We start from the raw sequence: 20,689 nt of genomic DNA on the forward strand, positions 1-20,689 counted from the left end.
ATTCAAGCCCGTTTCCAATTTTTCCAAATCGAGGCACCAATCACAACCGTTGAGGCGGGCTTTACACCAATCACAACTGTTGAGGCGGGCTTTACACGATGACGATAGCTTAGCGACGGCGAGCAGCTTTTTGTTTACATTCAATATGGCGGCCACCGAAGCGCAGCAACCCGTTGATGCCGCCGTCGCTGCTACGTCACCCAGATCGTTGGTCTGATTGGTTGAAGGACTATCCAATTGCGCCCAGAGGCATCTGAGCAACGTCTGTTGGTGACGCCCCTTTGGAAATGGGCTGTGAATGAGCCTTCCCCAGACCCCCTCTCAGTTACAACTGAGAAGGGTCTGGTGTCAACCAGGCTACAAAAAATCTCCAGAAAGGGACTTTTTCAAGCTTGTTTTGTGGAGGAGACCAGTTGTACTTCAATGACACAAAACTGACACTCAGCTCAACCTCCTTGAGTTAAAGGGGCACTCCAGTGATTCAGTATTGCACTTCCATTTACTTGGCGACTTGCAAGAGGCTGAAATATCCTGACTTTAAGTACCTGGTATGGGTCATGCTTCAAAAACACTGGATCCCAGAATAAAATTCGAAAGCATCTTTAATCACACCTCCCCTGCCTGTTAAATGTCCTCATCTGTCAAACTTCATTCCACCGAGTATAGCTAGACCCAATCGCCGTGTAGACAACTGGAAGGTGATTTGAGTTGCGGAGAAATGTGAAATTGACAAACTTGTTTACTTGTGTTGTCCTTTTCAGCTGAAATTGTAACATTTAAAGATATATAACATGGTGGTCTGACCTACTTTATGTTTCTGCTGTGGGTTTTTGTCTGTCCTGTGTTGCTTTGCTTGCGTCTTTGATAAACCAAATCTAGTGTCAAGAACAGCAACAGCTAGTTCAGGTGATGTCATTTTCTTTAGTCTGTGGTCCAACAGGTAAATTAGGTCTCCAACCTTACGTTTAGAGTTGACGTATGAAAGCATCAAACATGCATTTTAGATGAATGAGATGAGAGTATATCCAGTTGTTCCTAATTTTCTCAGAGCTGAAGCAGGAGTTTTCTACCTGGAAGTTATTATTGGGTCTATATAACACAGGTTTTATGTAAAATATTTGAAGTCTCAAGCCAAACTCATGATAACCCCGAGATAACCCCAATGATGTCATCAGGGTTATCTTGTCAGTCACAGAAGACATTATACAACTGTTTTCACAGGCTGAGTACTCTCACTGACTGATGAGTAAACTGAACTTTATTTGTAAAATCAGTGGAGTGCCCCTTTGATATAAATTAAGTAAATAGTAAGGTGTCATATTTCATGCCTTATACATACATCATTTGCTATACCTTATAAAAATAATGGAAAAATATACCATTAATTAATGCTCCAAAGTTCCTCGCTGTATTCCTACCTTTTTTTCGGAGGGTTGAATCAGTACCACACAATCTCCTAATGTGATCAAAGCATCTCCTCTGGTATCCACACGCTCTTTACTCTTATTAAATCAGATAAGACTCTAGATACCACTTTCTCCAATTCATCTTCTCCTTGCTGGAAAGCTCAAGGACTTGCTTAGCCTACTCACACTGCCAGTCTCCTACGGCGCTGTGGGCACAGGAGCTGCTCATCAGTATGCAAAACCCCAGCACCAAAATAAACTCTGTCTCCCAGAAGACTAAACGCCGCTGTGTGGTCTATTACTCCCTTATCTTAGTCAGCTGAACACCAGCACAAGTAAACCGATAGAAACTGTAGGTAAACTTAAAGGAGGAAGAAAAAAGACTAAACATAAACACTATAATGGCTACAGAGAAAATGCCTGCGGTCGTTTTAAATGACTGTGCTTTGTCCTTCTCCTCATTTCACAACCTACACGCAGTGGCATGCAGCCTATTGTTTTCCAGAGCAGATTTTAGCCAACGACTCTCCAGGCCCAGACCTAGAGGACTAATATGATCAGGAATGCACTGGGCATTGCTGTGGATCGTATATTTTGTCTCCATCAACCGAATGACTCATGCGTGGTAAAGGACTGAGTCTGTGGAATTCAGAATACAGAACCTTTAAACCTCCTCATATGATCAATGCACTATTATAACTATTATTATCATACTATTATCTATGCCTGATTTGAGTTTATCATTATTCAAATTAAACATAGGGGTTACTCATTTTGCAAAGAAAAAACAAGGCATCCAGCTTACAACATCACTGCTATTTGAGGTAATTGGACAACACATTTTTCGGAAGTACACACAATTAGAACAGCAAACATTTACATTTATGGTAAATTGTTGCATTATTAATAATTCCTGTATATGTAAATATCTGTCATAAGCTTGTCCTGTTGCTTTTCGTTACAAATCTCTCACATCCTTAACAGCAGGAGCAAACACACATAGCAAGGTAAAATGTGGCTGTCAAATGATTGTTTTTAACAGGGACTCTGGCTCGGCTGCACTGTACGTCCAAGTGTGTGAGTGTGTGTGTGTGTGTGTGTGTGTGTGTGTGTGTGTGTGTGTGTGTGTGTGTGTGTGTGTGTGTGTGTGTGTGTGTTAGCTAAGACTGCCCACAGAATAAATGTAGCTCCAACATTTTTAATGCAGAACAGCAATAAATCCAACAAGTCAAACATTTGGCTCCACTCAAGCCAACTTAGTACTAATTCTGTCACACTGACAGCTGTCTAGCCCGTCCCCTGCTTAGTTTGGTGATAAATAAGCTAACGGTAACGTTAGGTTGTTTTGCCTTTGGTGCTCTGCCTGATTCACAAAACATATAAAACCGCAAATTAGCTGCAAAACAAACCTCAAGCTTGGTAACGATGCCTTTCTCGTGAGCTTGCACTGAAGATAATACCTTTATACTTGAAGCTTACAATTCGTATCTATATAAGATCAAATAAACTACTCACTCAGTCACTGTTTGGGAAAAAATGATGGAATTGGGCCCATATATCCACCCACCAACGGAGATATTTTCATTGCAGCAGGCGGCTACAGTAACTAGATCGTGCGGTTGACAAGCTGCAAGCAAATCACCAGGCAACAGTTTGAGTGGCGTGACAACGACCAATGAAAACGGTTTAAACACTTGTTTATTCCAACGCCCCCTTCATTTGGACCAATCAGAGAACAAAACGGCAACAAGGGGGAGAAAACTGTGTTGCGGTCTGAGGGTGTTTCGTATGAGGTGGGATATTATTGTTCTAATTTTCACAATTACATAATTGACAAGATCACACTCTGCTTAACTCTGATAACATAATCTATGTAAATGACATAACAGTACATATAGCATTATAAGGACGATGTAAAGCAACACAATTCATAAACAGATCGCAAAAATGTAAAAGTTGTACACCTCACCACTGCCTTTAGGTTTATGGGTGAGGAGTTTATGGTTTTATGTCATTTTCTTACTCTTCTTTAGGGCAAACATTGCGATTTGCACTCTCTCTGAGGAAAACGTGCATAAATAGGCTATAAAGTGTTTTCTGTTTCTTCTTCCTGTCTTCTTTTAGGCATACAAATTACACCAAAATTCAGCGAATTAAATGCCAAAAGGGCTGGGATTATAGTATATGTTTTCTGGGGAATAGTGAGCATATGTTTTCCCAATCAACATTGATAGAAAAATGAAAAGCTATAGCCTATACCACACGTTGGATACATTTTGAGGAGTACAAAGCAAAAAGAAAACTGCTGATAGTGTGTGTGTGTGTGTGTGTGTGTGTGTGTGTGTGTGTGTGTGTGTGTGTGTGTGTGTGTGTGTGTCTTTATCCATGACCCTAACTAATCTGAGCTGTTGACAAATCTGTAGGATCTATACAGCTTGTTACACAAGAAACATGAAACCATGCTGCCACCCACAGGATCATCCTAAAACCTTGTTTATCTAAATAGTCTGTGATGTGTAGTTGACCCCCATAATGGTACTGAAGCTTATTTCTGTATTGAATTAAGTGTCTCTTGATTGCTTATATATACAGGCATGTGTTGCTAAATGTAACATCGCACTTTTTAGCAATCATAATATTATTAACACAATAATAACTCTGATCACAATCATCATAGAGCCATTACCTTAATGATATGTCTTCACACAATGATAATGAATGAGATAAAGTATCCCAGAGAAGTCGTTGCCGTTCAAACATTCATTAGTGTGTCAGCATGGGGTAGAGTAAATACTCTCTGGGAAGATGTTATAGTCTTATTCCAAAGCAATGGTGAGGATTTTGATCAATTTCCACATGAGAAACACCTGAAACAGGTGATACTTCCATCATACCTCACCCTGCATGCAGGACATCCATCATAAGAAAGCCAGTAAAAGAAGCTTGGTTAATTCAAGGTTTTTGTTCTCAACTAAGTTGCTATCTCATGCATGAATACAATAATGGTCCCATGGTTTGTATATTAGAAATAGAAATATATTTTTTTTCTTTATGCACAGACACATTCCTATATACAACCCCCCTTGTCCATGTTAAAAAACCTAGCAGTGAATAATTGTACTGACAAGGGTCAGATATCCTTACTCTATAACATTCTGGTGAAAAACCATAAAGACTACTGAGCATAAGAAAACTCAATGGATAAATGACTTCCAAACAGATATCTCAGAGGATGACTGGAGAGAGGTGTGCTCTAGAGCACAACTCCTAACAATAAATACCCATCTCAAACTGATTCAATATAATTGGATTATGAGAACTTCTGTTACTCCGGAAAGACTGAATAAGATGAATCCAAATATTCCTGATATCTGTGTTAAATGTAATGTCGAAAAGGGCACCTTATTTCATTGTCTGTGGGACTGCCCTAGCCTCGTGAGAGCGTCCTGATCTTGCGAGCTCCAGTTTTCCTCTCCCAGATCAGTCTGGCATCTTGAGGCAGAGAAAATTTGGAGCCGTTAGCCAAACGACCGGGCCAATCAGCGTTGGTTTTGAGGTGGGTTAGGTGGTGATAGACAGATGGTTTATCCAATCAACTAACCAGTATTTTCAGACAGTGGTAGCCCTAATTCTGTTAGCCGCTCGCTAATGCTTTTTTTCTCTTGGATCCTTCTTTTGGAATATGGTCCGGGAACTTGAAATGGTGCCTTTTATTCCTAAATTCTCGTTACACAAACGGCAAATATCCTTTACCGACATGTTGCTTGCATGCTGAGCTAACGAGCTATGCTTTGCCTGCAGCAGCAGGGGCGGGCTTGTGGTTGTATTTTCATACGCTTCGTGGATCTGATTGGTTGATTTGGCCCATCTATCACCAACATAGGTGATAAACAGATGGTTCATCCAATCAGCTAACCAGTATTTCTGCCCCTTCCCAAAAGTTCTCTAACGGAAAGTTCCCAGATGGATATGCCGAGCAAATGCGAAGCAATCCATCTGGCGGAGTCAGGTTAGGACTGCCCTGAGATACGAAAGTTATGGAATGAAGTTATAAAATGTATTTCTAAGATGACCTTAAATCCAGTGCCCGACAATCCTGCACTTTGCATTCTTAATTTGTATCCAAAGGACTGTATGTTAAACAGCAAAGAGAGGAAAATTACAGACTTATGTTTACTACAAGCTAGACGCTTGATTTCTCTCTGTTGGAAAGATGTCAAAAGCCCTTCTGTTGGTCACTGGCTAAAAGAACTATCAGCATGCCTTATCCTTGAAAAGTTAACATACACAATGAAAAAGAAATCAGCCAAATTCAAAGAGATCTGGAATCCCTTTCTTGCATTCTTGGAGAACTGTGAAGTTGAGGAAACTCTGGAAACGTGAAGGCGATATGTCCCTAACTGTCGATACCTCCTTAACCATGTGATGCTAAGCTGTGTATGATTATATAATGTCGTTACCCAGTTTTTTTTTACCCACTATTTATTTTTCCTTTGGGGTGGGGGGAGTGGATTCTTTTATAGTTTGACTGTTATATGCTTTGTTAAATGTATCAACATGTATTTTTGTAAACTAAAAATTCAATAAATAAATGTTTATAAAAAAAGAAATCTACATTTTTCAACAGCTTTGTGTATATCCAAAACATAACTTGAATGCCAAATTGTCTGCTCAGCTAATTAATGTATTCCATATCATTCATTTCTATATCACTCAGCCTAAATTCTGAAATATGATTTTTTTTAAATCAATTCCTAAATAAATGTATATACCATTGTGTGAGGCAGCTACAACAGCTGGCTTCCTGTAACCTACTGGAGAATAAATGAAGGAATGCACAGTGCACTGATGAACAACTCCAACCTCGGCACGGTGGAGGAAGTATTCACATCCTTTACTTAAAGGTCCCATGGCATGAAAATTTCACTTTATGAGGTTTTTTAACATTAATATGCGTTCCCCCAGCCTGCCTATGGTCCCCCAGTGGCTAGAAATGGTGATAGGTGTAAACCGAGCAACCCAGTATCACGCCTAAGCGGTTGAACCGAGCCCTGGGTATCTTGCTCTGCCTTTGAGAAAATGAAAGCTCAGATGGGCCGATCTGGAATCTTCTCCTTATGAGGTCATAAGGAGCAAGGTAACCTCCCCTTTCTCTGCTTTGCCCACCCAGAGAATTTGGCACACCCATGAGAGAGAGACATCATGGCTTTCAAACGAGCAAAGTGGCAGTTGGTCAAGGCCACACCCCCACCCTCCACCTTTCCCCCCCTCTCACCTCCTCAATAGCTACAGACACAGAAATGGCACATCCTAAGGAAAGCTCATTGTGGGACTGGCTCTAGTGGCTGGAATTCTGCACCAAGGCTGAATTTGGGGAAAGAGACTTAGGGGACCACTAAGGTCTATATAAAAGAGACTTCAGATACAGTATTAGGGGACCACTAAGGTCTATATAAAAGAGACTTCAGATACAGTATTAGGGGACCACTAAGGTCTATATAAAAGAGACTTCAGATACAGTATTAGGGGACCACTAAGGTCTATATAAAAGAGACTTCAGATACAGTATTAGGGGACCACTAAGGTATATATAAAAGAGACTTCAGATACAGTATTAGGGGACCACTAAGGTATATATAAAAGCCTCCAAAGAACACGTGATAGGACCTTTAAGTCAAAAATATCAATACAATAATATAAAAAAAATCTCCATTTCAAATAAAAGTACTGCACTCAAAATGTTAATTAAAAGCAAGGAATTATAATAAGCTAAATGTATTTAAAGTATCAAAGTACCTTAAATTCGCAATAAGTAGCTACTTGAATAAATATAGACTATTCACCACTGCCATACAAAGTATTTGAATGAAGTCTGACTAAAACCATAAAAGAGAGCTACATAACATATTCACAATCATTATTAATAATAATAATAATAAAACACAATGCATAGTGCCGGGTTTTCTTATTCACTTCTATTAAACGCATAGTGCTGTCGGCTACTTGGGGAGTTTCCACGAGTGCTGAACCCGCCTGAATATGGGACTGGAGACTAGTGTGATATAATAAATTTGGAGGCGGGGAAAAGCCGAGTTTACTATGAGTCATATGTTATGCTATTGGGCTAATGTGATGACGTACTCTCGTTATTTTAATTAACTGAGAGCTGTAATCCCCTTTCCTGGTATAGCTAATGTCACAAACCTTTATAGAAATTCACTGTGTTTTAATTTAGATTGTTTTTTTTTTGTTTGGGGGAGGGCGGGGGGGCTAATTCATAACCCTATTATCCCTAAACCCTAATTCATAAAATATTAAAATAAGTTTTGGTATTTAATACCCACATTATCTGTGTTGTATTATTCTATTTTATAGACTAATTGAAATGTCGATAATTATGCGATCTTCTCTTGTAAACATTTTTATTCTGTTCTATACAATTTGTTTACTTATTTAATTTCATTTTCTCCTTCACATTACTTATTTGAATTAGCAGCCTTTGCCTTGACAACAGGCTGCGTGGTCAGAGTTTTAGTGGCTATATTAACATCATTTTTCAGTTTTGAGCCAAGGAATGGGACGCATCGGAAATACCTTTTAGAGAAGAGAGAAAGTGAAGATGAATTACTAGTATAACTTTCTGGAATCCAAAATTACAGACTGAGTACAAGTACAGACGCTGATTGGTTAAAACAAGTAAGCCTTTGTCCGATTGGCTGTAAGAATGAGTATCATGAGAATCAATTGGCCTACAGCTATGCACACTGAGCCCATGTCGCTGTTTTTGCTTGTCTGTGCTCGTCGTTCAATACTATCTTTGGCATAAATTACATGCGTGTAAGCATACACTACATTTGTGAAAAAAATGGCAGCTGGCGATTACAGAGAAGTGTGAGGATCTTCACTCGAAAAAAAACACGACACTTGTAAGTTTTTTCTTCATACTTAACTATATAGAGTTTCGAGAGAGTGTCAGATAAAGCTACACGACCCTGGTTATGTGTAATTTTCCTTGATAATATGGAAGAAACTGCTCTCAGAGGGTTAACGTTGACGCTACGGTTAGCCCAACCTAGATAGTTATTAGCCAGCAGTGGTAGCTAGCAAATCCAGCAGTCCCAGTTGTCAACATTGGGCCCAGACATATTACCTAGAACAGTAGCTATACATTACTGTTACACATCATATACACGGCGCCCGAGAGCAAAGATGCAATATTTAAAATGATTAGCTGTTTTAAGTGTTATTATGTAAAGTAAATTAGCGTTATAACGCTAACGTTACCTATCTCGGCATTTAGCTAGCTGTTATCAGCTAGCTAAGTTAACATTTGAAGGCTGAGTTGATATATCCAGCCAGCCTACAGTTAATGTAGATAGGTAGGGTTAACGTTACCTAGCTAGAGTAACTTAGGTGAGAAAAACATGGGAAGGTGTGCAAATAATTGTCTACTGTTAAGTTAGCTCGATATTGTAACGTCAGGTAATAACAAAATCCATAGATATAATGTTAACGTTAATTTGGCTCAAGGCAACCGTAGCTTCATAGTAGTCCAAAGTCGTTCATTTCACCGTTAATTTTAATGAGTTAGGCAGTGTTTTTGTTTACTGTTATCGGTCAGTTGACTTTGAAGACACGCAGTCCTGTTTTCTTCATTTTTCACCTCAACATGTAGTTTTTTATTTACCTGCCTAACGTAACTAACTCAGTAACACTAATGAACTAGCTTGTGTCTTTAGGGGTCATGAAGTTCGTAGATAACATAAGTATTTCACTGAAATTTGGAAATGCTGATACACATTCCCTACACAAAGTTAAATTCAGTGTCTCAGTACACCCCAGGCCTGTCGTTAGTGTTAAACCTGAAAAACCCACCCTGTTACAGGCTTCCTGGCTCGGTGGGGGTGTCCATAACTGGAATACCACACTAAGGTGCATGAAAGAAGTTCTGATACATTTTATTTTACGAAAAAGAGTCTGCTTTCCCCTTGCTAACAGCAGGACCATATCACTCATTTTCTCTGCGGTTCCCTGCAGCAGGTTATTTTCAGTGCTACTTCTGTTTTTGCTTTAAATCGTAGATAGATTCATTCAGTATCACTTTTGTTGGGTTTTGGTCAGTTTAACAAGCAACTTTAAGACCTCATCTAAAGCTCTCTATGAGATGAATTGATAATGAAAAAAATCAGTAGTTACGGCCCTAGTATTGACATCATAAGGTTACGAAAATGGTACATGGACTATTTTAAAAAGCAACCAGCTATTATCTGCATGTTAAACTACCTATAGGTATGTATGTACTGTATGTTAACAACCTATAGACCTATTCATATACAAACATTACTCATTTCTACTCAATTCCCCAAAAATAATATGCATTAAAAGCCCTTGTATTTTGTATTGTAATTGATTCACATTGTAATTTTGACTGTTCCTTATATGAATTAACTAATGTATCTCTTTGGAACTATTTTGTGTGTGTTGCATTTCATTTGAAATATTTTCACCTTTGGTATTTTTTAGAACACAACTACACCGGCATAGAAGCAGACCTGGTCACCATCAGTCACCATGGGAAAAACTCAGCTAAAAGGCAAGGCGACATCATTTTACTATGCTTGATAAAGACTGTGATCATGAAGTTGAATTTTTTTTTTTTTTTTTTTTTTTTTTTTTTTTTTTCTTGAGGAGCACTTTAATCAAGTGCAATAAATGAAAAATACCTAAGTGGGTATACAGTTGGACTGTAGGGGATTTATAGTGTGATAGCTTCATTTGTGTCATGATTGCGGGTTACTGAAAGCATTTCAGAGTTGTTAATGTGATATTTTTGTGCCATAGACTGAAATGACTTTCTCAAGGCTTTAGTACAGTATTTCATAAATTGGGTGCATAGAATTTCAATATTTTATTCAAGTTTTGACACTAATTTACTTTAGAAATCATTATTTATTATCAGTTTTCAGAATATTATTTCTGAGTCGTGTTAAAGTATGCACATGAGAAAAGTTATTACAAGGTAATTATAATGTGTGAAACAGTTGTTGGACAAAGTTAGAAATAGGGGCTTGACCTGCCAGACATGACAATATGTTTGTGAAGAGGAAATTGCACAGATAAATCCATTAAAGCTGTATTTTAAGGTTTGTTAAAACAACTTTTGTATTTGCATACATTTTATAAAATATATTTGTTTTTCATCTTTATCATTTTAGATCAGAAAGATGTTAAAAAAGAGAAACCAGGAAGAATGGTTCCACTGTCAGGTACAAGCCCTGCAACAACTAAAGGTGAACTTTTTATTTGGTATTTTGTGATGGTGTTTGCCTTTTATTTGTGATTTATTTTTTATTTTTATTCCCTTAGATTACTTTGGTTGAACACAAGAAGAGCTACATTAAGCGTTTGCATTATCAGAAGAGCCCTATAGTGGTTATTCACTGATGAACTTTTTAAATGACATGACATTGGTAGACTCTACATACTGCTAGCATTGGCACAACAACAGACTTTGTCATAGATTTTCGGTCTTTCTGAAAAGATCAAACACGATAGTGAGATTTTCTGTGCGGATTCTAAGCTATGAGAGAATCTATTGCCTAGTTAAGGATAGTGGGCCACAAAAGGGCTTGGAAAGGAACTAGACTTTGGCTCACCATACTTCGTAGTCTTTAAAATTTAGGTTTCAGTTAGCGAATGATATTGTGACATTCTGCTCAAGCATTTGCTAGATTATGTGTAACCTTTTTATAAGCAAAATATTTAATAGTTTGCATTTAACAGCTATTGTTGCAGTAAAAACATTTACTTTTTTGTAATTTTTGTTTAGATGCTTTCAGCTGGGAAGAATATCTAAAAGAAACGTCTTCTTTACCTGCTCCACCAGGCTGTTTTCGTCAGGTATGTCCTCCTGATTTTTAAGGTGTTTAATATTTACCAGGGGCCAGTCACATGAATAGACCTAGTGTTAGACTTAAATGTAAGTACATTTTAATGAACTGGGTAAGAATTTGCAGAAGTTGAACTTAAACTGAACACGTTTCCTCACCCTGATTAGGACCCCTGTTGGTCTAAACCTGGCTGGAGCAATGGGCTGATTAAATTATGATTTGTGTGCTGTGTATTTGAGCATTGCTTACAGCATCAGTATCCCTTATGATACTTATATTATTCTAAAATGTGCAGGCTAGAGTCCCGCCCTCCAACGACTTCAAGGTGGGAATGAAGATTGAAGCCCATGACCCGCGCAATTCCACCTCAGTTTGTATCGCAACCGTGATGGGTTTAACTGGGGTTCGTCTGCGTCTCCGTCTGGACGGAAGTGACAACAGCAATGACTTCTGGAGACTGGTAGACTCCTCGGATATCCAGCCTATTGGCACCTGTGAGAAGAATGGAGACATGCTGCAGCCACCGCTGGGTAAGTAATCAGGGGAGATGGGATGGAAGCACATTGTTATCAATTAGAATCATTTCAAGACAATAAAGGAAAGATCTTAATCTTGGTATCTTTGCATTTGTCTGCTAAACTGCCAGTTATAAAACGTGTGCAATACGGAAAGAAGAAATGGTAGACTGATAAAATTGAACTGAAAATAGTTGTTGGACCATGCTGTAGAAAATGTTGCGAAAGTTTCCCGACCAGCATTAATTATCATTATTATCATATTTACTTGTATTCTTTGAAAGAACCTGAAAGTAACAGAAGGTTGGGAGGAATGTTTGGTTTATATTGTTGTAATACAGCTTGAATGATTAGAAGGGCAAGATAATAAAGTGGCAGACATAGATGTGTGTTAAATAGATGTACACAAAAATATGTCCCAAAGTTTAAATTCCCTCCATTTGACTTTGGTTTAGTTAATACAAATCAGAAAAATGACAAAATAGTGGTCACTGGGTCAAGGAAATAAAAAGATAGCAACATTGGAAGTTACCCACAAAAGCACACAATAACAATAACTTTGGATTTTTGTGTTCTGAATTAGCTTATCTCACTTTTGTTTTAATGTTATTACATTTTCTCCCCAAGGATTTCGGATGAATGCCTCCTCATGGCCCATGTTTCTGTTGAGAACCTTAAATGGAGCCGAAATGGCGCCAGCACTCGCCTTTAAAAAGGTTAGTGTTGCTTCAAAAAGCTTTTGAAGACATCTGTTATACACAAATACCTAGCACAGCCTGCTGGAGGGCCTGTGGAACAAATGAGGCCAATCACTTTCATGTCTTTTTTCTTTCTTTCTTTTCTTTCAGAAAAGTGTAGTGAAACTCCCCCTATGTTGTAACTAGAGTGCAGTTTGGGACGCGTTTTTCTGTCCGACCCTGGCCCGCGTCTGACAGAGCAGTAACCGAACCCGACTCGAGCCCGACTGACATTAAGATATTTATATCAGAGCGCGACCCGAGCACGACACAGTTAAAATCAATTTTTTTACACTAATGACACATTTCGTTTGTGTGGAAAGCTTTTCTTAAGCAACTGTAGGAAGGCATTCGGAAATGTCAACAGATGAGCGCATCAGCGCACACGGAGCAACAAGCGCACGTTAACACAGGCGCGCACCTACATAGGCCTAATTAAGCTGTTTTAAATTTAAAATGTTCATTGCCTTATCGCGCTGATGTGACCGAGCCCAACCCAAACCCGAACATCATTTCTAAATCTGTCCAAGCCCGGCCTCTGGTATCCATCCTCTAGTTCTAACTGATCCTACTGTTGATATACAAAAAAAAAAAAAAAAACTTTGGGCCTGGGAAGAAAACTGATATCGATATGAGGATGACTATGGACACAGATGGAAAATCTTTTTTCTTTCTTATTCTTTGTACCAGGAACCTGTAAATCATATAACAAAAGAGAAAATATGTAAAAAAAAAAGAAAAACCTGTTGGCCTCAATAAAGATAAAATAAAATAGAAAAGAAAAGATCTGTTATATAAACAATATGGCGGCATCGTATTGACATTTGAAAGTAGTTGTAACGAGGATATTGCACTCATTTACAGGAACCTCTGAGGCCCTCCCAGAACAACTTCAAGTCTGGCATGAAGCTGGAGGCCGTGGACAAGAAGAACCCATACCTCATCTGCCCTGCCACCATTGGGGAAGTGAAGGGCGATGAGGTCTTTATCATGTTCGATGGGTGGCGGGGTGCCTTTGATTACTGGTGCAAGTATGACTCCCGGGACATCTTCCCTATGGGCTGGTGCTCCCTCACAAAGCACAGCCTCCAGCCGCCAGGCAACAGTGGTAAGTGTCTCCCTCCAGGTGGCAGCACAAGTCTGCGCATACAATGAGAAATGAGGCAGATGTTGTTTGTAATCAATGTTTCCTTCATATGCATTTAGTAGCGGTTAACACACACACGTACACACACACACATACACAGTTGGGAAACTGCGCCCACAGCTAGAATAATATAAACACCGTTATCGTTAATCATCTGGTTTTAATGCTTAGTCTGGCAGAGTAAAATGTACACAGTCTAATCTTTAGCAGGTGCTGGACGCGCAGTAAAAGAAAGCATGAATTGTGCCTCTTGATCTACAGTATGTATGATCTAATTACACCATATTAACACATATCCCAGAGGAGGTCTGAATGCAGTTTGAATGAATGAATGCTGTTATAGTTGTGGTTTCAGAGTTTGTAAAAGGGTTTGTTATGGTTCTGCAGCTGGGTTGGTGTTGTTGGTCAGTGGTTGTTCAAGTGAAGGCATCTTCACGTTTTCACTAAACTCTCAGTAAACTTTATAAAATATACTGAATGGAAAATAAACAATTGTCTTCAAATGAGGAAAAGTCAGTAGAGCTCTAAGATTAAAGACGTTCTGTCTTTAATCTTTAAACATTTTTATTTTCCTGGTTAAGTAAAACTTCTCTACAATGCTCCGGAGTCCCGACAGTGGCTGAATTTTAAAGAAAGTTTGGTTGCTTAGTAACAAGTTTAACGTGGTGGTTTAAACAAGGTCCTCTTGATAAACTGGGTCTACATCAAAACAGGAGAGCCATTAGCACTGAGCCAACAGTCCTGAGAGACATAGTGTGTATTGCATGTGAAACTCTGCAGACGCTACACTACAGAGAGTAACAAGTTGGAGGGGAAGGATGAAGGAGGAGGATTTATGTTCTTCACATCGTACCTGTTTACATAGAAAAAATATGTTTGCATAAAAGCGGCTCAGTCCAGTCTCTGACTTTTGCTCAACTGCGTTTGTGTAAAAGTCTCTGAATGGAGAAGATTAGATTATCAACTACAAAACACATGAAAAATATCTGTTGCTTTTTTTATTTTTATTTTTTAAGATTTTTTGGTATTTTAGGCATTCAATTATATAAGACACAGACAGGGAAAGCGAGGTGTGGAATGACATGGAGCAAAGGGCCGCAGGTCAGAGTTGAACCTGTGGCTGCTGCGTCAAGGAGTAAATCTCTATCTATGTTCGCCCACTCTACCAGGTGAGCTAACCAGGCGCCCCAGCTGTTGCTGTTTAAATGTACTTTAACCTGATCATGTATGGTTGGGAGGGATTATGAAAAGCACACCCACTCTCTTTCCCTACCACCCCTGTATCTCTACTCCCCCGCCATATAATACTGATCAGTCTGTCGTCTCCGACTCTACTGGCCGCGTGGGCTTTGTTTTACATTTTGGAGGAAGATGAATTATTTGGCTTTCTGTGCGTGGAATCTTCAGTACATACAGAAAGCAAAAAAATGTTTACTTGCTGAGTAAATAGGGGTTGCTTTATGTGGGTAGGTGTTGATGCAAATGTTTACCAATCGGTTTTCCCTTTCAGCACGATGTGAGTTACACATTTACTCTGTCTCTGGTCTTGGCGTTAGGCATTTTTGTTATTTGTAGAGAGAACCAGCATTCACAATACACACATTTACAATAATAAAGATGGTGATACCTCCTTTTGATGGTTAGAGACGTCATAGACTATGTGCCTGGATTCTCTGCATCCAAGAGTTAGGTGTTATTGTGTATGATTATATTTAGTTTTACTATTTCTTTGCTGCAGATGTCTATGACCTTTATCTTTGGAATTATATGTATGTATTATATTATATGCATGAATGGGTAACATTATAATGCTCATTCATTTTTCACTGGCCCACCTGTGAGTTTCTACAATGTTCAGAATAGGTTTCCAGAATACGTTAATTAGCTACCAGAAAAATGCATTGTGTTGCTGCTGTTGTTGTCGTCATTTTCTTCAAATTAGGGACATTATTATTTAGAGGCTTCCAACTTGTCTGTGTAATAGCCTGTGCAATAGGCCTTGCTGTTAATAAGATAGTGTTGTAATATGGCTTTGATACTACTGATGAAGTTATTTATAGAGTTAATGACACGCAGTTTGTCTCTCTAATTAGCCAGGGGAGACAGTGATGGGGCAAGTTGCAAACCGTTCTTCTTTTGGACATGCCTTCATAGTCTAAACGGAGCCAACCGGCCATCGTTAATGATGTGCAAAGACTACGTTTCTTTCTCTTTTTATATCCATGTATGTGTATGTGTGTATGTTTTTGTATAGGGGCCATTAAAGATCCTTGGAAGTATACTCAAACCTGTCATATTCAGGTTTTGCATATTTAAGGAATCATGTTCATTTACTTGTATTTCTCTCTACCAAGTTTCCGTGAGCAATGTAGAACGAGTTTCTACTCATGTGGCCTCTCAATTTGCCGTCTATAGCTACAGCAGAATCCATTGGTTCCATGAAGAGATTTAGTTTCTTAGATTTTTAGGAGCTTCTAGTGTGGTAGCTCAGTATTTTTTACATCAACTCCCTCCATACCAATTGTGTTGTTTGATGCTGTTATTGCAGTTACCCTGCCAAAGAACCTGCAGATCCTCCCGGCGTCACCCTCCAAGCCCAGCAGGCGTTCCATGCAGTCCCCCTACAGACTCCCCAACCCTCTGCCCCCTTTGCCTGTCCGGAAGGGGGTAAGAGGCCGTCGGCCCAAGAGTGAGACCATCGCTCTACTCAAAGCCGTGGCTGAAGCAGCCGCTGCCCAAAACGGAACTGTACCTGAGAACACACAGCTCGTACCCAGGCCCCATAAGAAGAGAGGCCCCAAGCCTGGAAGCAAGGTCAGCCCCTGCTGAACAAAGCCAAACTCTGAGATATTTAAACATTTAAGAACATTTCTCATGTTAAATTGCATCTGCAAATGAATGTGTCTTTTTCAGCGGAAGCCCAAGCTTCTCCAAAGCCCAGCACAGATGCCCAGCATCCAGGTTCCACAAGAAAGCCCCCCCAGCCTCAACTCTGTGGTTTCGACAGGTAAGGATTAATGATCGTCTGCTTCCTATAATTAGCTATTACTCAATTAAAGCTATCATTAGAATATCTTATTTGCTCCCTGTGTTTCTTGTGTGGTTCCAGTGTGTGTGTATGTGAATAAGCACGGAAACTGTGGTCCCCACCTGGACAGGAAGCAGATGCAGCATCTGCCAGACCACTTTGGCCCGGGGCCAGTGAACGCTGTGCTCCAGCAGGTGGTCCAGTCGTGTATAGACTGCGCATACCAGCCTAAAGTCCTGCTCAGTGCTCTGCAAACTCATTCAGGAGTAGGAGAGATTGTCCGAGGTAGACACACACACACACACACACACGCACACACGCACACACATACGCACACGCGCACACACAGATGATACCAGTTATCATATAAGTTGTGTTATTGGAAGAAGAAGAAGAAGAATAATGAGTTTATTAGATGGCTGGACAAGTAGCCAAGCCTTTTTTTGTGCGACAGATAGACCAATAAACATGTTGTCCTTCACAGTGAGAACAGATGGTGGAGTTAGCATGGTCAAACTCCCATCAGCCTCCAGTGCTTCCTTTGTGCTGCGGTTCTTGGAGACTATGTGTCGTCACCTGCAATGTGACAACCTGTTCAGCAGCCAGCCGTTCAGCCACTACGCTGCTTATGACAGGACCAAGTCAGGTAAACCCTGCGTTCAGGAAACACCAGTGCTCCATCAGGGAAAAGCCTCTGTCGCATGTTCTAGTAAACTAACCCTGAGACAAAAACTAGGAGGTAACATTGTCATTGGTTATACAGTCCATCGTTGCTGTGTTTCAGTGAAAGAAGAGGCGTTGGACGCTCCATCTCTGGCTCGGGGGACTAAACGGAGTCTCTCTGGAGTCTCCCCAACGTATGCAGCCCCTCTGTCACCTAAACATTTACGTACCGAAGCTCACCCTTCAGAAGGTACAGCTGCAGATGTTTAATACTTGCAATACTCTTTATACTAACTGAAATTGTTACCTAGTAGACCTTCATGACCATATCGATTACACCATATGTATGTTTCCTACACATGAAAGCAAAGCAGCACAAAACACCACTAAATCCCATCATAACATTGTATTTGTATTGCTTGACTTGAATGCTGTTTATAAATCAAAGTTCTGTTCATGAGCACTGTCACATCACATGTACTGTGTATATATTTGACCGTTGTCTCAAAGGCGGATGAAAGTGTATTCTAGAAGCTTTGACAGAATGACATTTGAATGTCCGTTGTGTTTTTCTCTCTCCAGCAGAGACCCTGCCCCATGAAGAGAACAACCTAATAAAGGAGCAGCGCTATATGGACTCAGCCTCCAACTCCATGACCCCTCGGCCCCAAACAGTGCGCAGCTCCTCAGAGTACCACGCTCAGGCCAGCAGCCTGTACCACCTGGGCACAGCCATGCGCCGCCACTCCTCCAACCCCGCAGAGCTCAGCTCCGCACAGCCTCTCAGACGGGTCGAAGGTACCGTAAGAATCTGTGGAAGTAACAGTGCATGTGTACACGTGCTTTCTTCTGCCTCCCTCGCTCAGTGTGTGTGTTCTGCTTTGGTAGCAGCCAGCTCCACCACAGGCCCTGAGGCGCTGGTGTCTGAGCAGGAGAGTGTGCCGCTGCCCAGCAAAAACCCCTCCTCCTGGTCCATTGAAGAGGTGATGCAGTTTGTGAGGGGTGCTGACCCCACAGCGTTAGCCCCACATGCTGAACTATTCAGAAAACATGTAAGTTAACAGTTCCATGATGCTGCTCTTCGTCTTAAGCTAAAAAGGATATACAATAAATTGAGTCCCATTCCTTTGTTTCCTCAGGAGATTGATGGAAAAGCTCTGATGCTGCTACGGAGCGACATGATCATGAAGTACATGGGTCTGAAACTGGGGCCTGCGCTGAAGTTATGCCATCACATAGAAAGGCTGAAACAAGGCAAACTGTAAGAGGAGCCGGGGCAGCCCTGTCCCGGCCAGGCCCATGAGCAATAAGCCCTGAAGGAGCCGGCGTTTGGACACTGACTCATGGGGCACGCAGGGGGCGACATGTCACTCTCGACTCCACCTCAGGGGACTGAATAGATGTTACACTTCATCCCAACTTCCAGAGTGGAGAAAGTGTGCCGTGCATTGCTGACACGTTACCTCATCCCCTCATCAGTGAACGAAAAGCTGTTCAAGTCTAACAGACGGCTATTTGACTTTTAATGAAATCCCAAAGGAAAATAATCCCTGTAGTGTTTACATTTGCATAGCACATGAGCACACGAGGACACATTTTTTTTACGGAGATGAAATCTTTTGATCCTGGTTTTGGATCCCCAAAGATGGAGAATGTTTCTTCTTATATAATGTTTTTATTCTTGATGAATTTCCACTTAATAAGGAAGGGTTGGTATACGGAAAAAATACAAAAAATAAATCCATCAGATGTTCTTCCCCATGCTCTTGAAGAGAATTTGAAAGCACTCTGTGCTGTTGTATAGCCGTTCTCACTCTTCACATCCGCCTGCTCAAAGGATGCTAATATCAATGCATTCCATTTCATTCACACAATGCTAGACGGCCGTTTTCATTTGCTTGAGCATTGTCGGTATCATGTAGGGATCGTGTCATATTCTGACAGTTTTGATCGAACCTCACCTTTTCCACTAGTGTCGTGCAGGATCTCCTGCTCTGTGGCATGATGTATTATTGTGTCTTAGCGAGCCCTACGTCGCCTCTCACTGGTCTCAATGCAGTTCTTATCAAAGTCCAACCGTTTGTGTCCCAAGCTCTGAGCCAACTTAGGGCTTAGGGTTATGGGTTTATTAACGTCAATTGACAGATTGTTAAGACATTTCGAAGGGCTTTTTTTTTGGTTTAGTTTTGATGTAATATTTTTTATCAGTCATAAATCATGTAAGCCTGTCGGTCCGCCTACGGCCTCAGTGTTGTCACTTTTGACCGTTACAATCACTGTTAGCAATGAAAACAGATGTGTACAGTTTTATGGGTTTAACCATGAATATCAGCGACAGAATGTACATTTTGTAGAAACGTAATATTTTAAGAAAATCATATACATAGGTTAGAAATGTGAAGATGAAGGGGATGGGGACGTGGTGAATATTTCACAGTGGATTCCATTCTGCTTTTTAATACTTAACGCTTTTAGTTCAAATACTCCCTGTAATAGACTCTGCCTTGCTTTACCTATGACATTTCTCAGGTTTATGTGGTCTTTGTTAGTACAAGCTTTTGTAGCATACTGTTTATAATATACTTAACAGAATTCTGCTGTTATTTCCTTCCTCGATTTGAAAAGACTTGTGCCATATGATACTCAACACAGGATCGAAGTGCTGTTGAGTTCCTTCTCTTATCTTCTTCAAACTACTTGAAAAATGTGTTGCAAAAAAGTCACTTGTCCATTATGTCACACCAGATAAACAATATGTGTTTATGATGTTGTGTATTTCCTTTTTATAAATCTACCAAAAACAACAGGTGTGTGTCTTGTTAATGACGGGATGCATTTTCACAGTTTCTGTGACATTTGTTTTGAAATGTTACCTCTCAAGCGTCAGAAATAAGCAAGGCCTGCTTGTGTGGACATGGGATAGATAGATAGATAGATAGATAGATAGATATATAGATAGAGAGAGATATATATATATATACACACACACATATATATATATATATATATATATATATATATATATATATATATATATATATATATATATATATATATATATACACACACATATATATATATATATATATATATATATATATATATATATATATATATATATATATGTATATATATATATATATATATATATATATATATATATATATATATATATATATATATATATATATATATATATATATATATATATATATATATATATATATATATATATATATATATATATATATATATATATATATATATATATGAAAAATCAATGTGAAAACATGTTGGGGACTA

At 39.6% G+C, this 20,689-nt stretch overlaps 2 protein-coding genes across 8 annotated transcripts in view; one reads left to right on the forward strand and one right to left on the reverse strand.

Moving 5' to 3' along the window:
* LOC114561314 (cyclin-dependent kinase-like 5) overlaps positions 1–3,024 on the reverse strand; it is a 40,695-nt gene extending 37,671 nt beyond the window's left edge. For 2 of the 4 annotated variants that reach the window (XM_028587264.1, XM_028587261.1), the window contains exon 1: positions 2,922–3,024. The gene's annotated coding sequence lies outside the window, so the exon portion shown is untranslated. The other 2 variants (XM_028587262.1, XM_028587263.1) reach the window with 2 other exon arrangements.
* A 5,199-nt stretch (positions 3,025–8,223) lies between these two features.
* On the forward strand, positions 8,224–20,190 carry LOC114561303 (sex comb on midleg-like protein 2). 4 transcript variants are annotated; one of them, XM_028587242.1, is made up of 16 exons: positions 8,224–8,332; positions 9,292–9,338; positions 9,930–9,999; positions 10,622–10,696; positions 11,236–11,306; positions 11,592–11,826; positions 12,439–12,527; positions 13,413–13,656; positions 16,244–16,509; positions 16,609–16,702; positions 16,805–17,008; positions 17,208–17,369; positions 17,508–17,636; positions 17,969–18,184; positions 18,275–18,438; positions 18,526–20,190. In XM_028587242.1, the coding sequence occupies exons 3-16, from the start codon at positions 9,978–9,980 to the stop codon at positions 18,649–18,651; spliced, it is 2,097 nt and encodes a 698-aa protein (XP_028443043.1). In that variant the 5' UTR covers positions 8,224–8,332; positions 9,292–9,338; positions 9,930–9,977; the 3' UTR covers positions 18,652–20,190. The 4 variants fall into 4 exon arrangements, with proteins under 4 accessions (XP_028443043.1, XP_028443042.1, XP_028443044.1 ...); XM_028587241.1 differs by lacking the exon at positions 9,292–9,338; XM_028587243.1 differs by lacking the exon at positions 9,292–9,338 and having other exon boundaries at positions 18,278–18,438.
* Positions 20,191–20,689: the final 499 nt, after the last annotated feature.

Source organism: Perca flavescens, chromosome 9 (assembly GCF_004354835.1).
Source record: "Perca flavescens isolate YP-PL-M2 chromosome 9, PFLA_1.0, whole genome shotgun sequence".
Classification (NCBI taxonomy): domain Eukaryota; kingdom Metazoa; phylum Chordata; class Actinopteri; order Perciformes; family Percidae; genus Perca; species Perca flavescens.